The sequence below is a fragment of the Nelumbo lutea genome, chromosome 5, assembly GCF_056320005.1.
Source record: "Nelumbo lutea isolate HS-2025 chromosome 5, American lotus-T2T, whole genome shotgun sequence".
In the NCBI taxonomy this organism is placed as follows: Eukaryota; Viridiplantae; Streptophyta; class Magnoliopsida; order Proteales; family Nelumbonaceae; genus Nelumbo; species Nelumbo lutea.
In genome coordinates this window covers 20,324,356-20,341,581 of record NC_142688.1, presented here as the reverse complement: position 1 = coordinate 20,341,581, position 17,226 = coordinate 20,324,356, and the positions used below count along the sequence as shown (strand labels likewise).

Sequence of the window (17,226 nt, the reverse complement as noted above, 5' to 3'; positions counted from 1 at the left end):
CATAAATCCATTAAAAAAAAAAAAAAAAAAAAACTTAAATGCCCCAAGTTTTAGTCCAGTACTCATCTAAAACTGACTTTACCTGACTGAAGCCAAGTCTTGTCGGGGTTTAGCAAATTTGAATCTCCGGCTGCTTGGCTTGGGTTTGATCTTGAAACAGGCTAATAGGCTACATGCCTATATGTTCAGTTCAAATGTTTGGATCGACCCTGGGCCTAATAAAACCGGCTTGACTTGCAGTAGTTCAAACCATCATTGACCCAGATGGTCAAATTGTTTGGCCTATAAACCGTTCAGGTAATCAATTCCGTATCACCCTGACTCATGTTTTTGCTAAAATTGAAACTATTGATTTGGTTAGACTCAGAGACCTATTGATCCCAGTGATTGAATCATTGATCCATTTGACTCAGATAATGGTTTTTGATCTTTTTGCAATGAACCATCCATTCGGACCAGACACTCGAACCATTGACTTGGAAACCAGTAGCCAGGGTTCAACTTTTAAAACATTAATCCAACCATATAAGCAAAACAACTGGTAAAAAAAAATAAACTGTCATGCCGATCCAGGTCTTTTTAGTTTAATTAGTCTCGTAAAGTCTTGAAGCTTTTCCTGTTTGCGACTGTTAAAGGTCAGGTGCACATTGAAATAAGATCGATGCATGGCAAAGAAGAAGATGGCATGAGACCAGTTTGGTCCAAATTAATTGAAGTCCCAAACCATCTCATGGAAGCAGGGCATAAGATAACTGTAGCTAAATTAAAGTTTATGATTTTATTTTATTCACTGAACAAACGATAATGTGCCAGAGAGAGAGAGACCCAATCAGCCACTAGAGACGACGACAAGTACGTAAATTAAATGAGGTAGCTAGCTAGACTCATTTTCCTGACAGGAATGACTTCTCCAATATCCACGACGCAGCTGTGAGAGAAGACAAGAGAATAATAATGCAACCTGTCTCTAGACTCTAGCTAGTAGCTCTTTCTCGTCATGGAAACAATCACATTATCATACGTGGTTATATTTGTGGACATGTAGTCAGTTACAATGTGGCTATACCTTCGAAATAATTCATCCATTATCTCCCTTCCAAAATGATTCGCAAGCATGGACTCGACCACGGCCCGTATGGTCTTCACTACGCGGTGAGCACCATTCAGATTATGACCAATCAACATTCCATTTCTTGCTTGATTATTGCAACTACCTCCATCCCACTCGACCTCAAGGATGTCTAGGCGATCAACCATGAATGACCCTTCTCTTTCTATGGCAGCTTTTATTTCTTCACCACTGGGTGCGTAGTAGGGAGCGTTAAACCTATCCAGCTTCTCTTCTTCAACAATACCCTGTCAAAACTAGCTAGCAGCTGTTATTTCCACTGTTCCTTCTACTCTCTACACCACATTAATTTAACGAACATGATGAACAAATTCAATTAAAAGAGAGAAAAAAAAAAAAGAAGCTACATGGGCCTTAACCAAAGATCAAGACTTTACATCCAAACGAAAAACAGCGATAAATAAAGACCCCACAGATAGAACCCGACAAGACAAACCAAAAAGGCCCAAGAAAAGCTCGGGCCGGCCCCAACTAGTATTTGGAAATGCGCTGTTAAATCCCTTTGGGTGTTGTTTCCTGACCTCGGTGTTCAGGTGTGTAAAGATTGTAATGTGAATGTCCGGATTTATCGTGGGTTCATTCCAAAAGTAAGTTTTTTGGACCCATCGGTCCTCCAAGAAAGATGGCTGATCGAGGTATTCAGGTTAATAAAGGATCTTGTAGATATATGGTTCAGGCTCTTGGAATAGAGAAAAATCAAATCAACTTTTTGGGCCAGCTAAAGTTCAGGCAATTTTAAACATTATATTTTTAGGAGGAATGTGTCCAACAATTTTCTTTGGTTGGGTTCTCCTAATAAGGAGAAATTTTCTCTCTAGGATTTTTATTATCCTTTATGGATGAATTTTAGTGTAAGGTTGGAGGGGAGGCAAGTGAGATTTATTAAGAAAATCTGCAAGTTGAAAATTCCTCCTAAATTTAAGCTTTTCTTTTAGAGATAAGTGAAAAATTTTGTCCACACAAAGATTAGATTAGCCGAGTTTGCTTTAAATGTTGACTGTATGTGTTCTCTTTGTAATGCTGTGGAGGAAACTATATTACCCTCCATTTGTTTTGCTTTTGTCCTTTTGCTATGGCAATGTTATTTGCCTCTCCTTGGAGTATTAAAATTCTTGAATCCAACTTAATTTCCTTCTTTAAATAGTGCATATATGCTTTTGAGGTTGGAAATTACTTAAGTTGGATTGCAGTACGTTGTTTTCTGTTCTGTGTGGTATTCCAGGAATTGTGTAATTTTGAATAATGATGCTAAGCCGGTTTAGTGGGTGAGTGGTGGAATCTGCTAGGAGATCTAATTTTTGTGGAAATTGATGGGTTGAATTCTGTTTCTTATGTTTCTTCGGCTGAGTTAATATCACGTTTGCCCAATTTTGATTCTTTCATGTTTAGTCTGTTTGATGTAATCAAGTGTGATGGGGGTGTCTGTAAAAAGGGTGGTTTGTCGTTTGGTTTTTGTATCTATAAGAATGCTAAGGCTTCTTTGTTGGCTGTAGGTGGGAGGAAGAACTTAATTGGCTGGAAATGATGTAAAGGCTGAACTTTTGGCGATATTTCATGCCCTTGGAGATGGCGGAAAAAGAAGAATTAGAAGAAAGTTTTTGTTTTGTCTGATTCCAAAAACGTTATGAGCTGATCTTTCGAATTTTGGTTCTCTATAGTTCTCTTGGACTGATACTAGCTTGGTCGATGAAATCCTAGCTCTTAAATCTTTCTTTGACTATCTTGAGTTTGGTTTTAATTCTCGCGCGTCATTGTAATAGTTTAGCTCATCTGGCTAAGCTGTCTGTTATGGATTTGTTTTTCTGGGATAAGCCCTCCCGCCTGTTTTGAACCTTCAGTTCTGGTTGAATTGTTTCATCAAAGAAGAAAAAAAGAGTACTTAAAGAATTTTAAGTAGACCAAAATATTCTATATTATTTAATTTACAATTAAAGAACGGTTAAATGACATGAAGGAAATTGGGAATAAATATTCTCTATGTTAGTATATATTACTACCCTGAAGTAGTCTGAACCTAACAAATAAGCCATCCAAATCACCAAGAGAAATAAGATAATAAACAAACCTCGATGACCATATTCTGTAAGGCTTGCGCTAAGAATTCCCACTGGTGGCAATTCTTCTCGGTAGAGGGGTCTGTAGTCCTCCTACCCATGAAAGAAAGGACCATACGGCCTCCCGGCACAATTTCCTCAGAACGTGAATTCAGAAAGGATGTGAAATCCTGCTGGAATTGCAGAGCGTATGCGCTTAAGACACCAGGTGGGCTTGTTTTAGATATGAAGAGCTTCCCCTTGTTTAACGGTGGACAAGTTTTGCTGTCGAGACCTGGTGGGACCTGCACAAGAAACGAAGAAATCCTCCATCGATCAACGAATAGATAAGAAAATTTTCCCTTTAATCATATCAAATCAAATAAAGAAATTAAAGCAGGTCGAGGCCCGAGGGACCCAAGCGATCCAACACCACCGGTTGTGTCGAAGAAAGCAGCAATAAGCCTTAACGTTGTTCAGATTTCAGAATTCAGATTCGCGTAACGGAAGGAACAGATTCGTATGTCAATGTGTGAGCTAGCTGTACGCCTGTATATTGGTGTTTTACTACTGTTACTTGTGTACGTACTGAGTACAGTAGACTACAACTACTACTACTATCTAACCTGAGAAAGCCAATGGAGACTTGACGAAGAATGCACAAAATGAAGGCTTTTTCTTGGAAATAGCCTCCCGTAAAAAGAACCCGGCACCCCAGAGACAAAGCAGGGCCCAACTCCACTCCCCTTGTCTTCCTTGAGAGTATTATAGAACGCTGGCAAGGACCTAAACAGAGTGTTGTAGTCGTTCAAGGGAAGATCGTTCAAGAACACCAGGAACTCCGGTGGTGGACAACCCATCTGGCAGCATTTCCGGCAGACGGTGTCCATTATCTCGGAGACCAACAATAAGGTATTGGGTCCTGATGAACATCCCAAATCCGCGATGCCGAACCTCTCTGGAGAGTTGGTGCAATAGAAATCGAGTACAGCTTCCTCTATTATGGGCTTCCCTATGGACATGATTTTCTTCTGTAAAAGATTAAAACTAACAAAGTTAAAAAAGTAAAAAACAGATAGATGGTCGTTGAAGTGAAAGAATCGTGATCATCACAACAAACTTACCATATTCACGAGAGTAATTACGTACAACACCAAATTCAAAAACTTAAAAGAGTCTAGAATCTAACCTGTACCATTGAATTCTTAGCATAACTAGTCTCTCCATTCCCTTCGTTCATATGGAGGACTTGCATTACGTCCATCTCTCTGTCTCTCTTTCTCTCTCTCTCCCTGAATCTGTGTATTCACACTGCAAATTTCTAAGGGGCGTGCTTGTATATATAGGAACCTAGCGAAGTAACAAGACGCAATAAAAGAAGTTCCAGATCCTCTGAATTGAAAAGAAAGGATAGAAATTCTTTCAAGTAGAGGGGTGGGAGTGGGTCGGCTGAAGCAGGTTTTAGTGGTTGATGATAGGCTACTTAACATGGAGGGAATTCCGAATGTACAGACCCCACCTACAACGGGGTGAAGCTCCTAAAGCGAACGTCTGGCCCAAGTATAATTAAGTTGATGGTGGAAATTTAGAAGAGTTTAGAAGAATAAAGGAATAATTATGTGAAGGTGCATGATACTCAAATATGAAATATAAATCATGCATGCATCGACAGCGTGGCTTAATTATAGTGAATCTGGCCTTTTCAAAATCCTCCTCAGACGCTAAGCATCCAAACAAACAGAACTTTTCTGTACTACAGTTTACACTTCCACATGAAACAGCCATTCTGATGCAGGCACACGTAACCAACATATTATTGATAAGGGAAATTATCTTAAACTTATCATGAGTTTTCAGCATTTCTCTTAAACTCACCACAATTTTTCAAAATATCTAAAAGTCACCATGTCACTAACTTTCTAAGCTCTTATAATATTGGCTAAATCCGAAGCTAAGTCCGAACTCCACTAATAATGATAAACAAACACTCCCTTGAGACAAATAGTACACCACCCATGAACTAGCTAGGCTACCTCTCTATGGTTTGAAGTTTGAGCCAAGTTTTCTACGTGGGAACAGTTGTACCTGGTGGTTGGAGCAAAGGGGTCCATGTGGCTCTGTTTGATTTATGGGAAGATTTGGGTGGGATGGGATGGGAAAGTGTAAAAATTTAACTTTCCATTGTCTGGTTTTACATGGAAAAATATAAGGAAAATTATCCAAGACAAAATAGAGGTCTCGGAGGTTCAATCCGCCCTCATCACTAGTGAATGCCTATCGACATCATCAACGACGTTACCAGCAGCGGAAGATCTATTTCGTCTTCTACCTTCTACCACTACTAGTTTCTAGCTGGTGCCGATAGAACGGCGTCCTTTCTTACTCCAAGATTCAACCATCAGAGAGTGTCAATATGTTGTCAACGACTAATGACGTTCGAGTGATTGGAGATGTTTTTTGCATACTTTCACGCCTTGACAGCATAGGGAGAAGAAAGCAACAAAAAAACAACTAGCATCGCTCATCTCAAGGTACTCTCTGGGAAATACTTTGAGAGAGAGAGAGAGAGAGAGAGAGAGCATTTAACGAACAATCCCTCTATAGATATTGAAAAATCGGAGAAAGTATGGTGCCGAGATACTTGGCAATAATCGAGAAAAAGCCTCTACCTACCTATTCTATCCAGTATTTTGACTGTCGAAACTCTGGTGTTGGAAAGTCGGATTTTGACGGTGGAGCTAATCTCTCTTGGATCGAAGCGAGTTTAATTTCGTCTTTTTGGTCTTGTTATATTCTTGTTGTGCTCGCGTTGTTTCTTTTACTGTTTTGGACATTCAAACAAGTGCTTTTCCATCGGAGGTCTTGCCTGGGTTTCTTTACTTGGACAGCTATGATAACGTGTCTCGAGCTGAAGGGAGAAGACAAAACCAACATCGGCAGATCTATTACTAGCAGCGGCGATTACCAGCATATGCATGAAGGATGATGAAGATGATTTGTTACCGACAGATCTATTACTGGAGGTGGTGGCGATTACCAGCAGCGACGATGAGGATGAAGACAATCTCGAGTTTTCTCGAGTTTTTCCATCGAGGTTGCGCGATTTTGGTGTGACCCCGAATCGTTGATTTTGGGATCTGGCATCCCACCTTTTTCTCATCCCATCCCACTCTTTTCCTCAAAACAAACATGAGAAAAGGGAATATTTTTGGAATATTCCCTTTTTCTCATCCCCATCCCACAAACAAAACGGAGCCTTAATTAATTTCTGTAACAGGATTTTCTAGATATCATTATTCTAATCCTCACCATCGCTTTTGGTTTTGGGCAACTAGATGAGCAGTAACTTTTAAGTCTCTTGGGTAAAAAACAGCATTGACAAATAATAAAGTCATTATAGAGGTTCTTAATTTCCATACCCATTTATAAAAATGAAGATGATGACAATGTTTCATCAAAGAGCCTGATTTTTTACTTTCCATTTTTACCCTTTATCATGTTTTTTATTTTAAAGCTTGATTTTCACTTTTTGCTTTTACCCTTCATTATGTTTTTTATTTTTCCAATTTTATTTAATTAATGGTTAACACTTGTAACTGGATAATCTTTCTATTATTTATAAAAATAAGGGCAGTGATAATGTTTCGTCAAAAAGCCCAATTTTCACTGTCCATTTTTACCCTTTATCATGTTTTTAATTTTAAAGCTTGATTTTCACTTTCCATTTTTATCCTTTTTTATGTTTTTATTTTTTTTAATTTTATTTAATTAACAGTTAACACTTGTAATTGGATAAAACAAATAAATTAATAATAAGACTATTGTGGAGCCTACTCCTTGCCTTATCTGATCTTCTCCCGAAGCACCTACCTTATGAACTTCTTCATTGATTAGAGCCAACACATGTCAAGTATTGGATAGTTTTCCCAAACCACGAATTTGAATTTAAGGGAGGAATGGATTTTTTCAACCTCTCTCTTTTCATCATGAAACAATCAATTAGATGATTAAATGAAGTTTTTTTTGTTTTCTCCCTATTTTTTTTCAATTGTCTCCGTTAACGTAATAAGGTATATTGGATCAAGAAATGCTCTTTTTAGGTTCATTATATTGATTCATCTTAGGGTGTTTTTTTCTTGACAATCATCGAGTCAATCCAATAATTTGACACCCTACCAACGTAATATCATATGGGTTGTACTTGGTAAGGCCATAGGGGTTTGGAATGCATTTTGTTGGCAAGAGATCCGAACTCTTCTATTTAAATTGAACGGATGTTCGATTCAAATCTGAATATAAATGAATCAAAATCAACCTATATCCTAACGTTAGCTCTTAGATATGCAAATAATGGCCCCACCATTGACAAGTAGAATGACATAAGGCAAAAGGCCAAATGTTATCATTCGCACATGAAGCGAATACATAAATTATAAAACCTCAGTTCTCTCCTTTAAACCCTTCTTTGCATAGTGTATATCTTATACATTCCCCCTACTTTATAGTAGGAAGGAGGAAGCAGAAAAGGTGTCTCTCTTATCCTATGCACATTTCTCCTCAAAATAAAGAAAATGATATAAATTACAAAAAAAAAAACAAAGAAATACGCAAAAAATTTACAAAAAATAATATAGAAAATCATAAAAATTTCTATACCATACTAAAAAATGAGAATGTTGCAACTAGTTTGGTCAAAACACCATAATTTTACTTTCCAACTTTACCCTCAACTTTCTATTTTTTCCTCATTGTATATATTGTCATTGAAAACATAAAATGAAAAAAACAATATAAATTACAAAAAAGCAAAGAAATACATAGAAAATTTACAAAAAATATAGAAAATCATAAAAATTTCTATATCTATACCAAACTAGAAAAATGAGAATGTTGCAATTGGTTTGGTCAAAACACCCTGATTTTACTTTCCAACTTTACCCTCAACTTTCTATTTTTTCCCATTGTATATATGTCATTGCAAAATCATTATAAAAAAACACATAAAATGAAGAAAATAATATAAATTACAAAAAATAAAGAAATTGAGAGAAATTTTACAATATATATATATATATATATATATATATATATATATAATCATAAAAATTGAAGAAAAAACTTAAATTACAAAAGAGAAAGAAAACCATAAATTATAGAAAAATGAACAAAAAATTGTAGAATAGAATAAAAATTTATATCTACTACCACAAATAAAAATTGAGAATGATTCAATTAGTGTGGTCAAAAGACCTTGGTTTTTCATACTAATTCTACCCCTTAGTTTTTGTGTCATTCCAACATATCCTAATTCTATATGGCTTCAGGTTAGGTTTTTACAAAACAGGAGTTTGGTTAAGAGTTGCATCTCCTATTCTCCATAAATTTTGTGTTTCATTAGGATGAATTGTATTGTATATAATGTTGTTGAATGTAATTTTATCATTGATTTGGTACATTAATGTTTCAATCCGATGCATTTGCAACCAACATTATATGCATATTATAAACTTTAGATCTTGGCATTTTGTGAGGATAGTCTTTTTTATGTATTATATACTTGTCTTAGGACTTGAACAGCATGTGAACTTTCATCTATGCCCGAGATATAAAGTATTGTCATACATCACCATCAATATCAAATACCTCGTACACTACATGGGCCATTCCACTAGTTCTCTAAAAATCAAACTATATATTTGCGACCAAATATCATATACATTAACCGTATTATGATTTTTTTTTTTTTCATAAAATTAAATAGTTTAAATTTTTTATTATCTATTTTTATATACATTATGCTTATACTACATATCATAAGAAAGTGTGAATGATTTATTAAGTTGCAAGGGTGAGAAGAACCAAGAATAGGTCGATAATAGTGAGAAATGATTTAAGCGTTCATAATTTAATATAATATATATCACTAAATAGAATGGAATGATAAACAAAACTTATATGTATTTTTTTTAATCCCAAAATTTACTCCTGATAGAGGGGTGACTATCGTAAATTTTATTAATTTAAAAAGAAAATGGTCTAAATTTAGGGGACATAAACACCTTACCCCCAAAAAAACTAGGGAGAATGACGGTTTAGCCCAAGGTAAGCATTTTTAGAGTGGGGGTTTTTGATATTCTGAATGTTTATAGGTCTGCAATGGAATTCAGAAATCTTCACTGGGCCTGTCCATACTTTTCCGAAAAAGCTATACAAGGCATGTCAACTTTTTGCAAAAGAAAATTAATTTAATAGACTTGGAATATAAAGGTTGCCACTTAACAAACAGTTACTACAAAAGGTTGGTAGTTCTGTTTTAGAACTAAACAAAATTTATATGGTAGTTATGTTTTGAAAAACCAAACAGGACCGGACGGTTGGACCAGTTGACCTGGAAATAGGTCAGGCAACTGGTTTTGTTTCACCCTAAAACAGCTCTTGGGCTAAAAACCGTTGAATTGGTCAATTACCTACTAGCTCAGGTAGTCAAACCATCAACCCGTTGACTTGAACAATGGTTTTTGACCATTTTTTATTTAAATTACTTTTTGAATCAAAACAGGTCATTCATTTGAACTGGGCAGTCAAACCGTTTGACCAAAAAACCGGTGGCTAAAATGGTTCCATGCCCACTCTAATTTTTAAAACCGTAGTTGCAGAGTTAAAATTTGTTTATAAAGCATAACATACATGATAGGATACATTGCAGGTAGCCCGGTACAGATTTTGTGTGTGTGTGTTTATTTTTTTTTTGGGTCGGGAGGTTGGGATTGGAATCCCTTATATATATATATATATATATATATAGATTCTTATCTTATGGTGATGTATGAAAGTTATTAATAAAAATTTTAATATTAGATTTAGGATTAAATAATATAACATCTGCCCCATCATATATATATCACCCTCAAACTACAAGAATTAATATTACATGTGCGCTAAAAAAACAGTAAAACAGAAAAATAGGGGAAGAAAAAGAAAAAAAGAACTAATCTAAAAAATTTTAAAGGGATATATATAATCTTTTTGTATTTAGAAGATCGAAATAATTAATTTTTCATTGTTAATAGAAGAATTAAGGTATGTCTCTATCAATGGTCGATGTTGGTTGTGAGAAGAAGAAGGAGAAGAAGAAGGGGTATAGGAAACGAATTTTCGAAAGGATGATGTCATGATCCCCTCGAATTTACAACTTTAACCCGCCCAATAGTAGGACCCTTCAAGTGGTTTGTCCTGAAAAGTCAAAATGCCTTGTGGAGGAGATAAAAGCAAGAAAATATAACATTTTATTATTTTCCCAGCACTCTCTTCTTTAATAAAGGGAATCGATGGAGCAGATGCATTGTAGTAGGACAGATATAATGGGAGGCAATGGAACAATTTGATGCATTATTTTTGTGGGAATCGAACAATTATATGAAAATTTAATACGCAATCAAACCCAGCATATTCTTGCTGCTTGAATTTTGATTATTCCAATTAAAGCTGCTTCCTTAATCTCAATGTTTTTTTATATGTACTTAACATGTGCAATATTACTATTCTTACACGTTCCAATTTAATTGCATTGAGAAAGCTCTCCTTGATAAGCTTTACTTTCACATTCATAAATTTCTCTCTCTTTTTTCTTTTTGATTATTTGTCATAAAATCTCTTACACAGACAGGGCAATTTTTTACCACTCAAACTAGATCTCCCGCAAATTTGAATAAATACCAGATTATTAGTCTATCACTTTCGATTGATTGGTTTTCATCAGTTTTTCAAATATCATGCCTTTTTAGCATCATAGTGAGATTTCACAAACAAAGAGAGGAATAGGATATATATTAAAAAAACAACTCCATATCTAATCATATCTATCAAAAAAAGAAAAAAAGTTTGTACCTAATAAGGCTTCAAAGAATATAAGGACATGCATATTGCAATTAAGGTTCTATTTGGCTTCAATGCATTTCACAAGTGTTTCTTTTCAATAACTTGCCACATTAGAAAACAGAAAAAGAATATTATGTAATTCATTTAACAAGCCAACTTTTGGAAAAAAAAAATATTGCATTAATGAATGACTTGAAAGCATTTTAAACACCCAATCAACATGCATCTCCGTCAAATTATTAAGCGTAAATTGCAGTTTCCTGTATTTTGGGCTTAGTCTTATACCCTGAATTTTCAAAACATCCCAGTTTAGTCCATGCCGTTACTAGTCCGTCAGCCATCTGTATCACGTGATAGCATGTACAATTTAAAAATTTAGAAAATTCCAAAGTTATCCTTTGAAATAAGACATTGTTTATCATCCTCTTCCTCAAGAATCAAGGTTGAACCAAAGCAATGGTGAACAACCCAAAGGATATTTGGATTTGGGCATTTGGATAATTGATAAAGAATATTAGATGACATCCCAAGGGCATTTGCACCTTTTCACATGCCATTTAATGGCAATTAACGATTTTGGACTAAACTGTGATGTTTTGGGAGTTCAGGCATTGAATTGGCATGCTTTGAAATTTAGGTACCAAAGTGAGACTAGGCCCAAAATACAAGGTACTAATATGTAATTTATTCAATTATTAATTTTGTTTTGTAATTATTAATTTGCATCCCATGTTTCCTCCTTTTACATAAATTTAAAATATAGTAGTTTAATCAATCACCTTTTTCTTTCAGAGTTGAAACCAAACACAGTTGTAACCTTTCAATAAAATGAGGACATGATAAAAATTAGGAGTGCAAGTCAGGCAGGATGGGCCAGGTTTATAGTCAACCCAAGCCCAACCATAAGATTTGGGTCTAAGACCCGAGCCCAAGGTCAAGCCCGATCTACCCAACCCACATTGTAATTTGATGCACTTGAATTAGGCTCAAGCTTAGGTTGGTCAATGAATCCACTCTAAAATTGTGCATGTATCATATATGTATGCATTTACACAAATATTTAAATATGTATAAATACACATCTATATATGTATATATGAATGTATATGATCAGATCGGGCTTGGGTTTGGACTACCTAAGAATTAAGCTCGGGCCCAAGTCTATTCCGATGACCTAAAATCCAAACTTAGCCTATGTAAAATTTCGAGCTGAATTGATTCAGGCTTGAATTGGACTCTTCAACTTGCACCCCTAATAAAAATGCAGATTCTGTGGTGTTTTGAACTTAAAACAAAGAGGATTCAGGTTTTGAAATTAGGACATGATAAGTAGTTGCAATCCAAGTATTTTACATCTTTTTGATAGATGAACAAAAAAGATACATTAAGCAAACAAAACATTACAAACTGAAAAATCCAGCCAAGGGGCTATGCCATATAAAATTGATCGATATAAAATGAACAAATTTAGTAAAAGATCGATATCTATAAATAAAAGAGATAGAAGAAAATTATCATGAAAAACAGCCATTCAACACCTCCATCATCAACTGAGCATCCAATTGTATGCTTTGTATTTGAGCTTCGGGGCAAAGGTGGCTACGTCCTCCAATATTGCCTCATCATAATATTATATGCAACACTTCCTCCCCTTTGTTAAACTTAGGGGTCCAATATTATGCAGCAATTGTAGTACCCACGTGATAATATTGCCTAGGAATGGCAACGGGGCCGAGAAGCCCCCAATTCTGAAGCTAACCCTCATCTTTGTCTCCGATCCCTGTTGGGGATAAAATTGTTCTCCATCCTTGATCCTCGATAAGGATGGGTTTCCCGTGGAGACCCGGATTTTCAAATATTTTTTAGATAATAGTATTTTTTTATAAATAATTTAAATTATAAATAATAGTTTAAAATGTTTTGATATATATATATATATATATATGTATATGTATAATCAGAATCAGGGTGAGGCGAGGACCTCAATCCCCATCCCGACCCCAACCCCGATCGAGGATTCCTTTTAATCCCCATCCCCATCCCCATCCTCACCCCACCAAAACAATCCCCATCCCCAACCCCATCAGGTCGGGGAAGTCAGGTCCCCGTCCGGAATAGGGAAAATTGCCATCCCTAATATTGCCTCATAAAGCCCATGGATGCATGGCATCGTGGCTTCAATTTACCTTGGATAGTCCAAGTCTTTTTCGAATGCTGCTCTATAGTCCACCTTGAGAATTTTCATCATTTTGGCTTTTCACCAAACGATAGATAAGCTTCAAGATAGTCTGGTTTAGTAGAGAATCTGCACATGCCATCCTATCCACTGAGGGGGTGTTCTGTAGTATGAATGAGAAATTGGTGGGTATAGATTGGTCCACACCACACCCTGTGGCAGGAACCAATCCACACCACACCACAGTCCACAACTATTCTGAACTGTAGACAAACTGTGGACTGGACAAGTCCACACCCACAGTGGTGTTTTATAGCATGGTGTCGACCAGCCCACACCACACATTTTTTATTCCATTATCTCATGTACATTTTATGAATGATATACACATTTAATCATAAATATCTAATTTTTGCATTTTATATGATAAATATTTTGAAAAATGCATCAATGAATTAATGTTAACTAATAAATATTATTTTTTATAAAACAATAATAAAATAATTAAAAAATATATTTTAAATGTTTTAAAATATTATTTTATTAATAAAAACATTAAAAATTTATAAAAAATAAAAAAATAGGTAAAACAATTAATATTTTATTGACAAAAAATATTAAAAATAATATTTATCTCTCTCCCTCTCGTATCCTATCTCTCTCTCTCATATTCTCCCTCTCCCTCTCTCTCTCTCTGCCAACACAAGGATCTACTGTTCATCTCCCTGAACCTCTTGACATAGCTAACCAGCGGCGGCATTTTCTCCCTTCGGTCACTTTTCTTGGAGTTATTTCCTCCCATTTTCTCTTACATCCTTTCCCTCGCTTTATCTCTCTCGTGGCATTCTGCCCCCCTCCGTCTCCTTTCTTCCACATAGCCACCACTGCAACTCTCAGCAGCTTGCAACGGCGGCAACACGCCTGGAATTTTTATCCATCTCCGTCATTGATTCCCTTCTTTTTTATCATCTTGCCTTTTCCTTTACAATTCTTGTTCTTTCTCTATCTCTCTAACCGTCTCATTCTCATCTTCGAGTTGTAGAAATGAGCGGATGGAAATAGAGAGAGTTGCAGAAATGAGCGGAAAAGAAACACAGAGAAAAACAAAAACTAGCGAGAAACATTCATCAGGTTGTCTGCAGAAATATGAATCTAGCGAGCAGAGAGAAACTTACCGACGGTGGTGAAGAGTTGCAGCAGCGGAGAATTAGTAGGCAAGGCAGATGGGCGGCAGAGACCTAAACGACAGACGGGTTGCTGATGGTTGAAGAAATACTTGTGAAGCATGGGGTCAAATATCAAATGTCGAAGGGACACATCCATGATATTTTACCGTTTACGCTATTTTGGGGTATGGATGAGACCGATCCACGTTATATTGGGGTGTGGCATAGACCGGTCCCGTTTGCATCCAATCAAACGACACTAAATCCCATAAAAATGACCAAAACGGTCTTATCCACAACATATACACAGTTCCAAATGCTACCTAAATTGAGGAATCTCCAACTCACAGATTTTTCCCATAGTCAGAGCGTCGAAATGGTCAAAAACTTTGTTGGTAGCTATTAGCGATAAAAACACGCAACACATATCTTGTCACGTGTAACTAAAGTGATAGACATAATCTTATCTTTCTGTTGTAAAGTGATAGACTTCTACCTAAATGATAAACTTCATTTAAATCTCTTTGTAAATCCCAACTATATATACTTATGTTCAGTAAGTCAATGAGATTATTTTTCAAGCCTGTCTGAGTTCCACCTATGATAATGGCCCTGATCAATTAAGGATCTGTTTGATGCAGTCAAATGGTTCATTCTCATAATTTGTTTGGTTCAAATAGAAATGGGAATAAGAACTAAAATCAGCAGAAATTAGATTTTATTTTCAAGGGAGGGGCAGGGAATGGCCATTCCCTCAAATCAGCAGAAATGAGGAAATGCCATTCTAGCAATAATGAAAATGGGATTCTGATTCTGCCCAACCAAACAGTTGAAACTGGAATAGCCCATTCCAATTCCGATTCCAGACCTCTATTTCCATGAACCAAACGGGGCCTAAATCACTAATCCATTTACTTAAGTTTGGATTTGGACGGAATGAGAACAAATGAATTTAAAATGAGGCAAATTTTGCTTAAATTTTCCCCTTATGCTACTTTCCAGCATACACTTTTAGTAAGGGTGTCCCTTCCAAATGTGATTTCTTGCCCACACTCTACCTGCTTTAAATTGTAATCATACATCATTATCTTATATTGCAAGATGTGTAATTAACAATTTAAAAGAATTTTAAGAGACCAGTTTGTACTTTTGGGATAGTGACATGTAAGTGGTTGCAATTTAAGTATTTCACATATTATCAAAAGAAAACGCATTTTACACGTTTGATTGCAAAAAGTCTTTTAATAATTAAAGGGAAAATTCCTTATCATGTACTTTGGTTTCAGTGACAATTTGGTTCCTAAACTTTAAAATGCATAACCCAGTTCCTGAACTTTCAAAATGTGATAATCTAGTACCTATCATTAATCAGTCCGTTAATCAACTGTTAAGTGATATTTGAAAAGTCAAAAATGCCCTTCTAATGCCATCTAGTTCTCTATATCAACAATCCAAACATTAATACAAAAGTTGGTGATTATTTAGAAGAATCTATAATTTGGGACAACTTATTTTATTGTCAATGTTTAGATGGTTGATAAAGAGATTAAATGACATTCTTAGAGCATTTTTTACTTTTCAAATGTCACTTAACAACTAATTAACAGACCGGTTAACAACATGTACTGGATTGTCATATTTTGAAAATTTAGATGCTGGATTGTCATATTTTAATAGTTTAGATACCAAATTGTTGCATTTTAAAGTTCAGGAATTAAATTACCACTCAAGCCAAAATACAGATTATTCATCAAAAACTCCCCCTCAGAAATCTTTTTTACAACCCCTCCTAATCTATCAATAGCCCCCTATGAACCACATCTTCCCTGTGAATTTAGGATTCAATCCACCCCTAGGTGGAGTTATGATTTCCTAGGGGTGGACCGAATCATAAAAACCAAAAATTACATTAATGCATACCCACATAATAGCGTTGCCTCATAAAACTCATGGGCGGCTGTGCATGGCGACAGCATCGCATTAAAAACATTAATCAATTACAGGCTGCCATTATGTGCTGTAGCGGTACTTGCTGGTACTTAACTTAGCTATTTGATGCGGAAGAATATTGTACCTCCTTTTTTTTATATAAAATAACTTAAAAGATCTAAAAAAACAACAAGCTTTTGGTTTTTATTATCAGACTTAGTAAGGACCAGTGTAAAGAAGAAAGATCTTGAAATGCTTAATGTAGAATGCAAAAGATGAGACTTTTCCAATGCTTGAGCGATTAATAACTGGTAAATAGCAAAAAGTTCTGCTTCTTCAAGTAATGTAAAATAATAGTTGTATAATAATTTGTATAAATCGATTCAAAATAATTTTAAAATATTAAAAAAATGGACAAATTATTGATTTTTTCACCTCTCATCTGATGTTGTTTATATGAGATAAGTGAATGATAATGATAAATAGGGGTTTTACAAAATAAAATAAATATTTGTAAGATGGGATAGATTATAATTTTCACAAAAAAAAAACAAAATAAATTCAAATATAAACAGCAATGGTATCAAAGACAACTAAAGTGTGTTCAGTTAGGTTTTTGTCAAAATTTGAATAGGCCCAATCAAAAAAAGGCTCAAGCTTTATGCAACATGTCCGAAAATGGCACAGTATCACCACATTAGGGTTACAACAAATGAACTATCGTACCAGTGTTTCAAAAACTGTACCACCTGTCTACCTTTTTCTTCGTTGCTTGGTCACGAGGACAATTTGGTTCGGATCAAGTGTCTTTATTCGTACAAATGAACACCATGTGTGGTGTCTGAAAAATTAGCTGGCTCAATAGTGGATAGGGGTGTTAATTGACAGGTTTCGGGTTGGACCCGTCTAAATCAA

The 17,226-nt window shown here is 35.4% G+C and overlaps 1 protein-coding gene across 1 annotated transcript; it reads right to left on the bottom strand.

Moving 5' to 3' along the window:
• Window positions 1–759: 759 nt before the first annotated feature.
• Window positions 760–4,493, bottom strand: LOC148850835 (putative jasmonic acid carboxyl methyltransferase 2). Its single transcript, XM_088946887.1, has 4 exons — window positions 4,352–4,493; window positions 3,789–4,193; window positions 3,195–3,467; window positions 760–1,356 (listed from the first exon to the last, which is right to left on the bottom strand). Exons 1-4 carry the CDS (start codon window positions 4,424–4,426, stop codon window positions 979–981), a joined length of 1,131 nt encoding a protein of 376 aa, XP_088803013.1. The 5' UTR covers window positions 4,427–4,493; the 3' UTR covers window positions 760–978.
• Window positions 4,494–17,226: the final 12,733 nt, after the last annotated feature.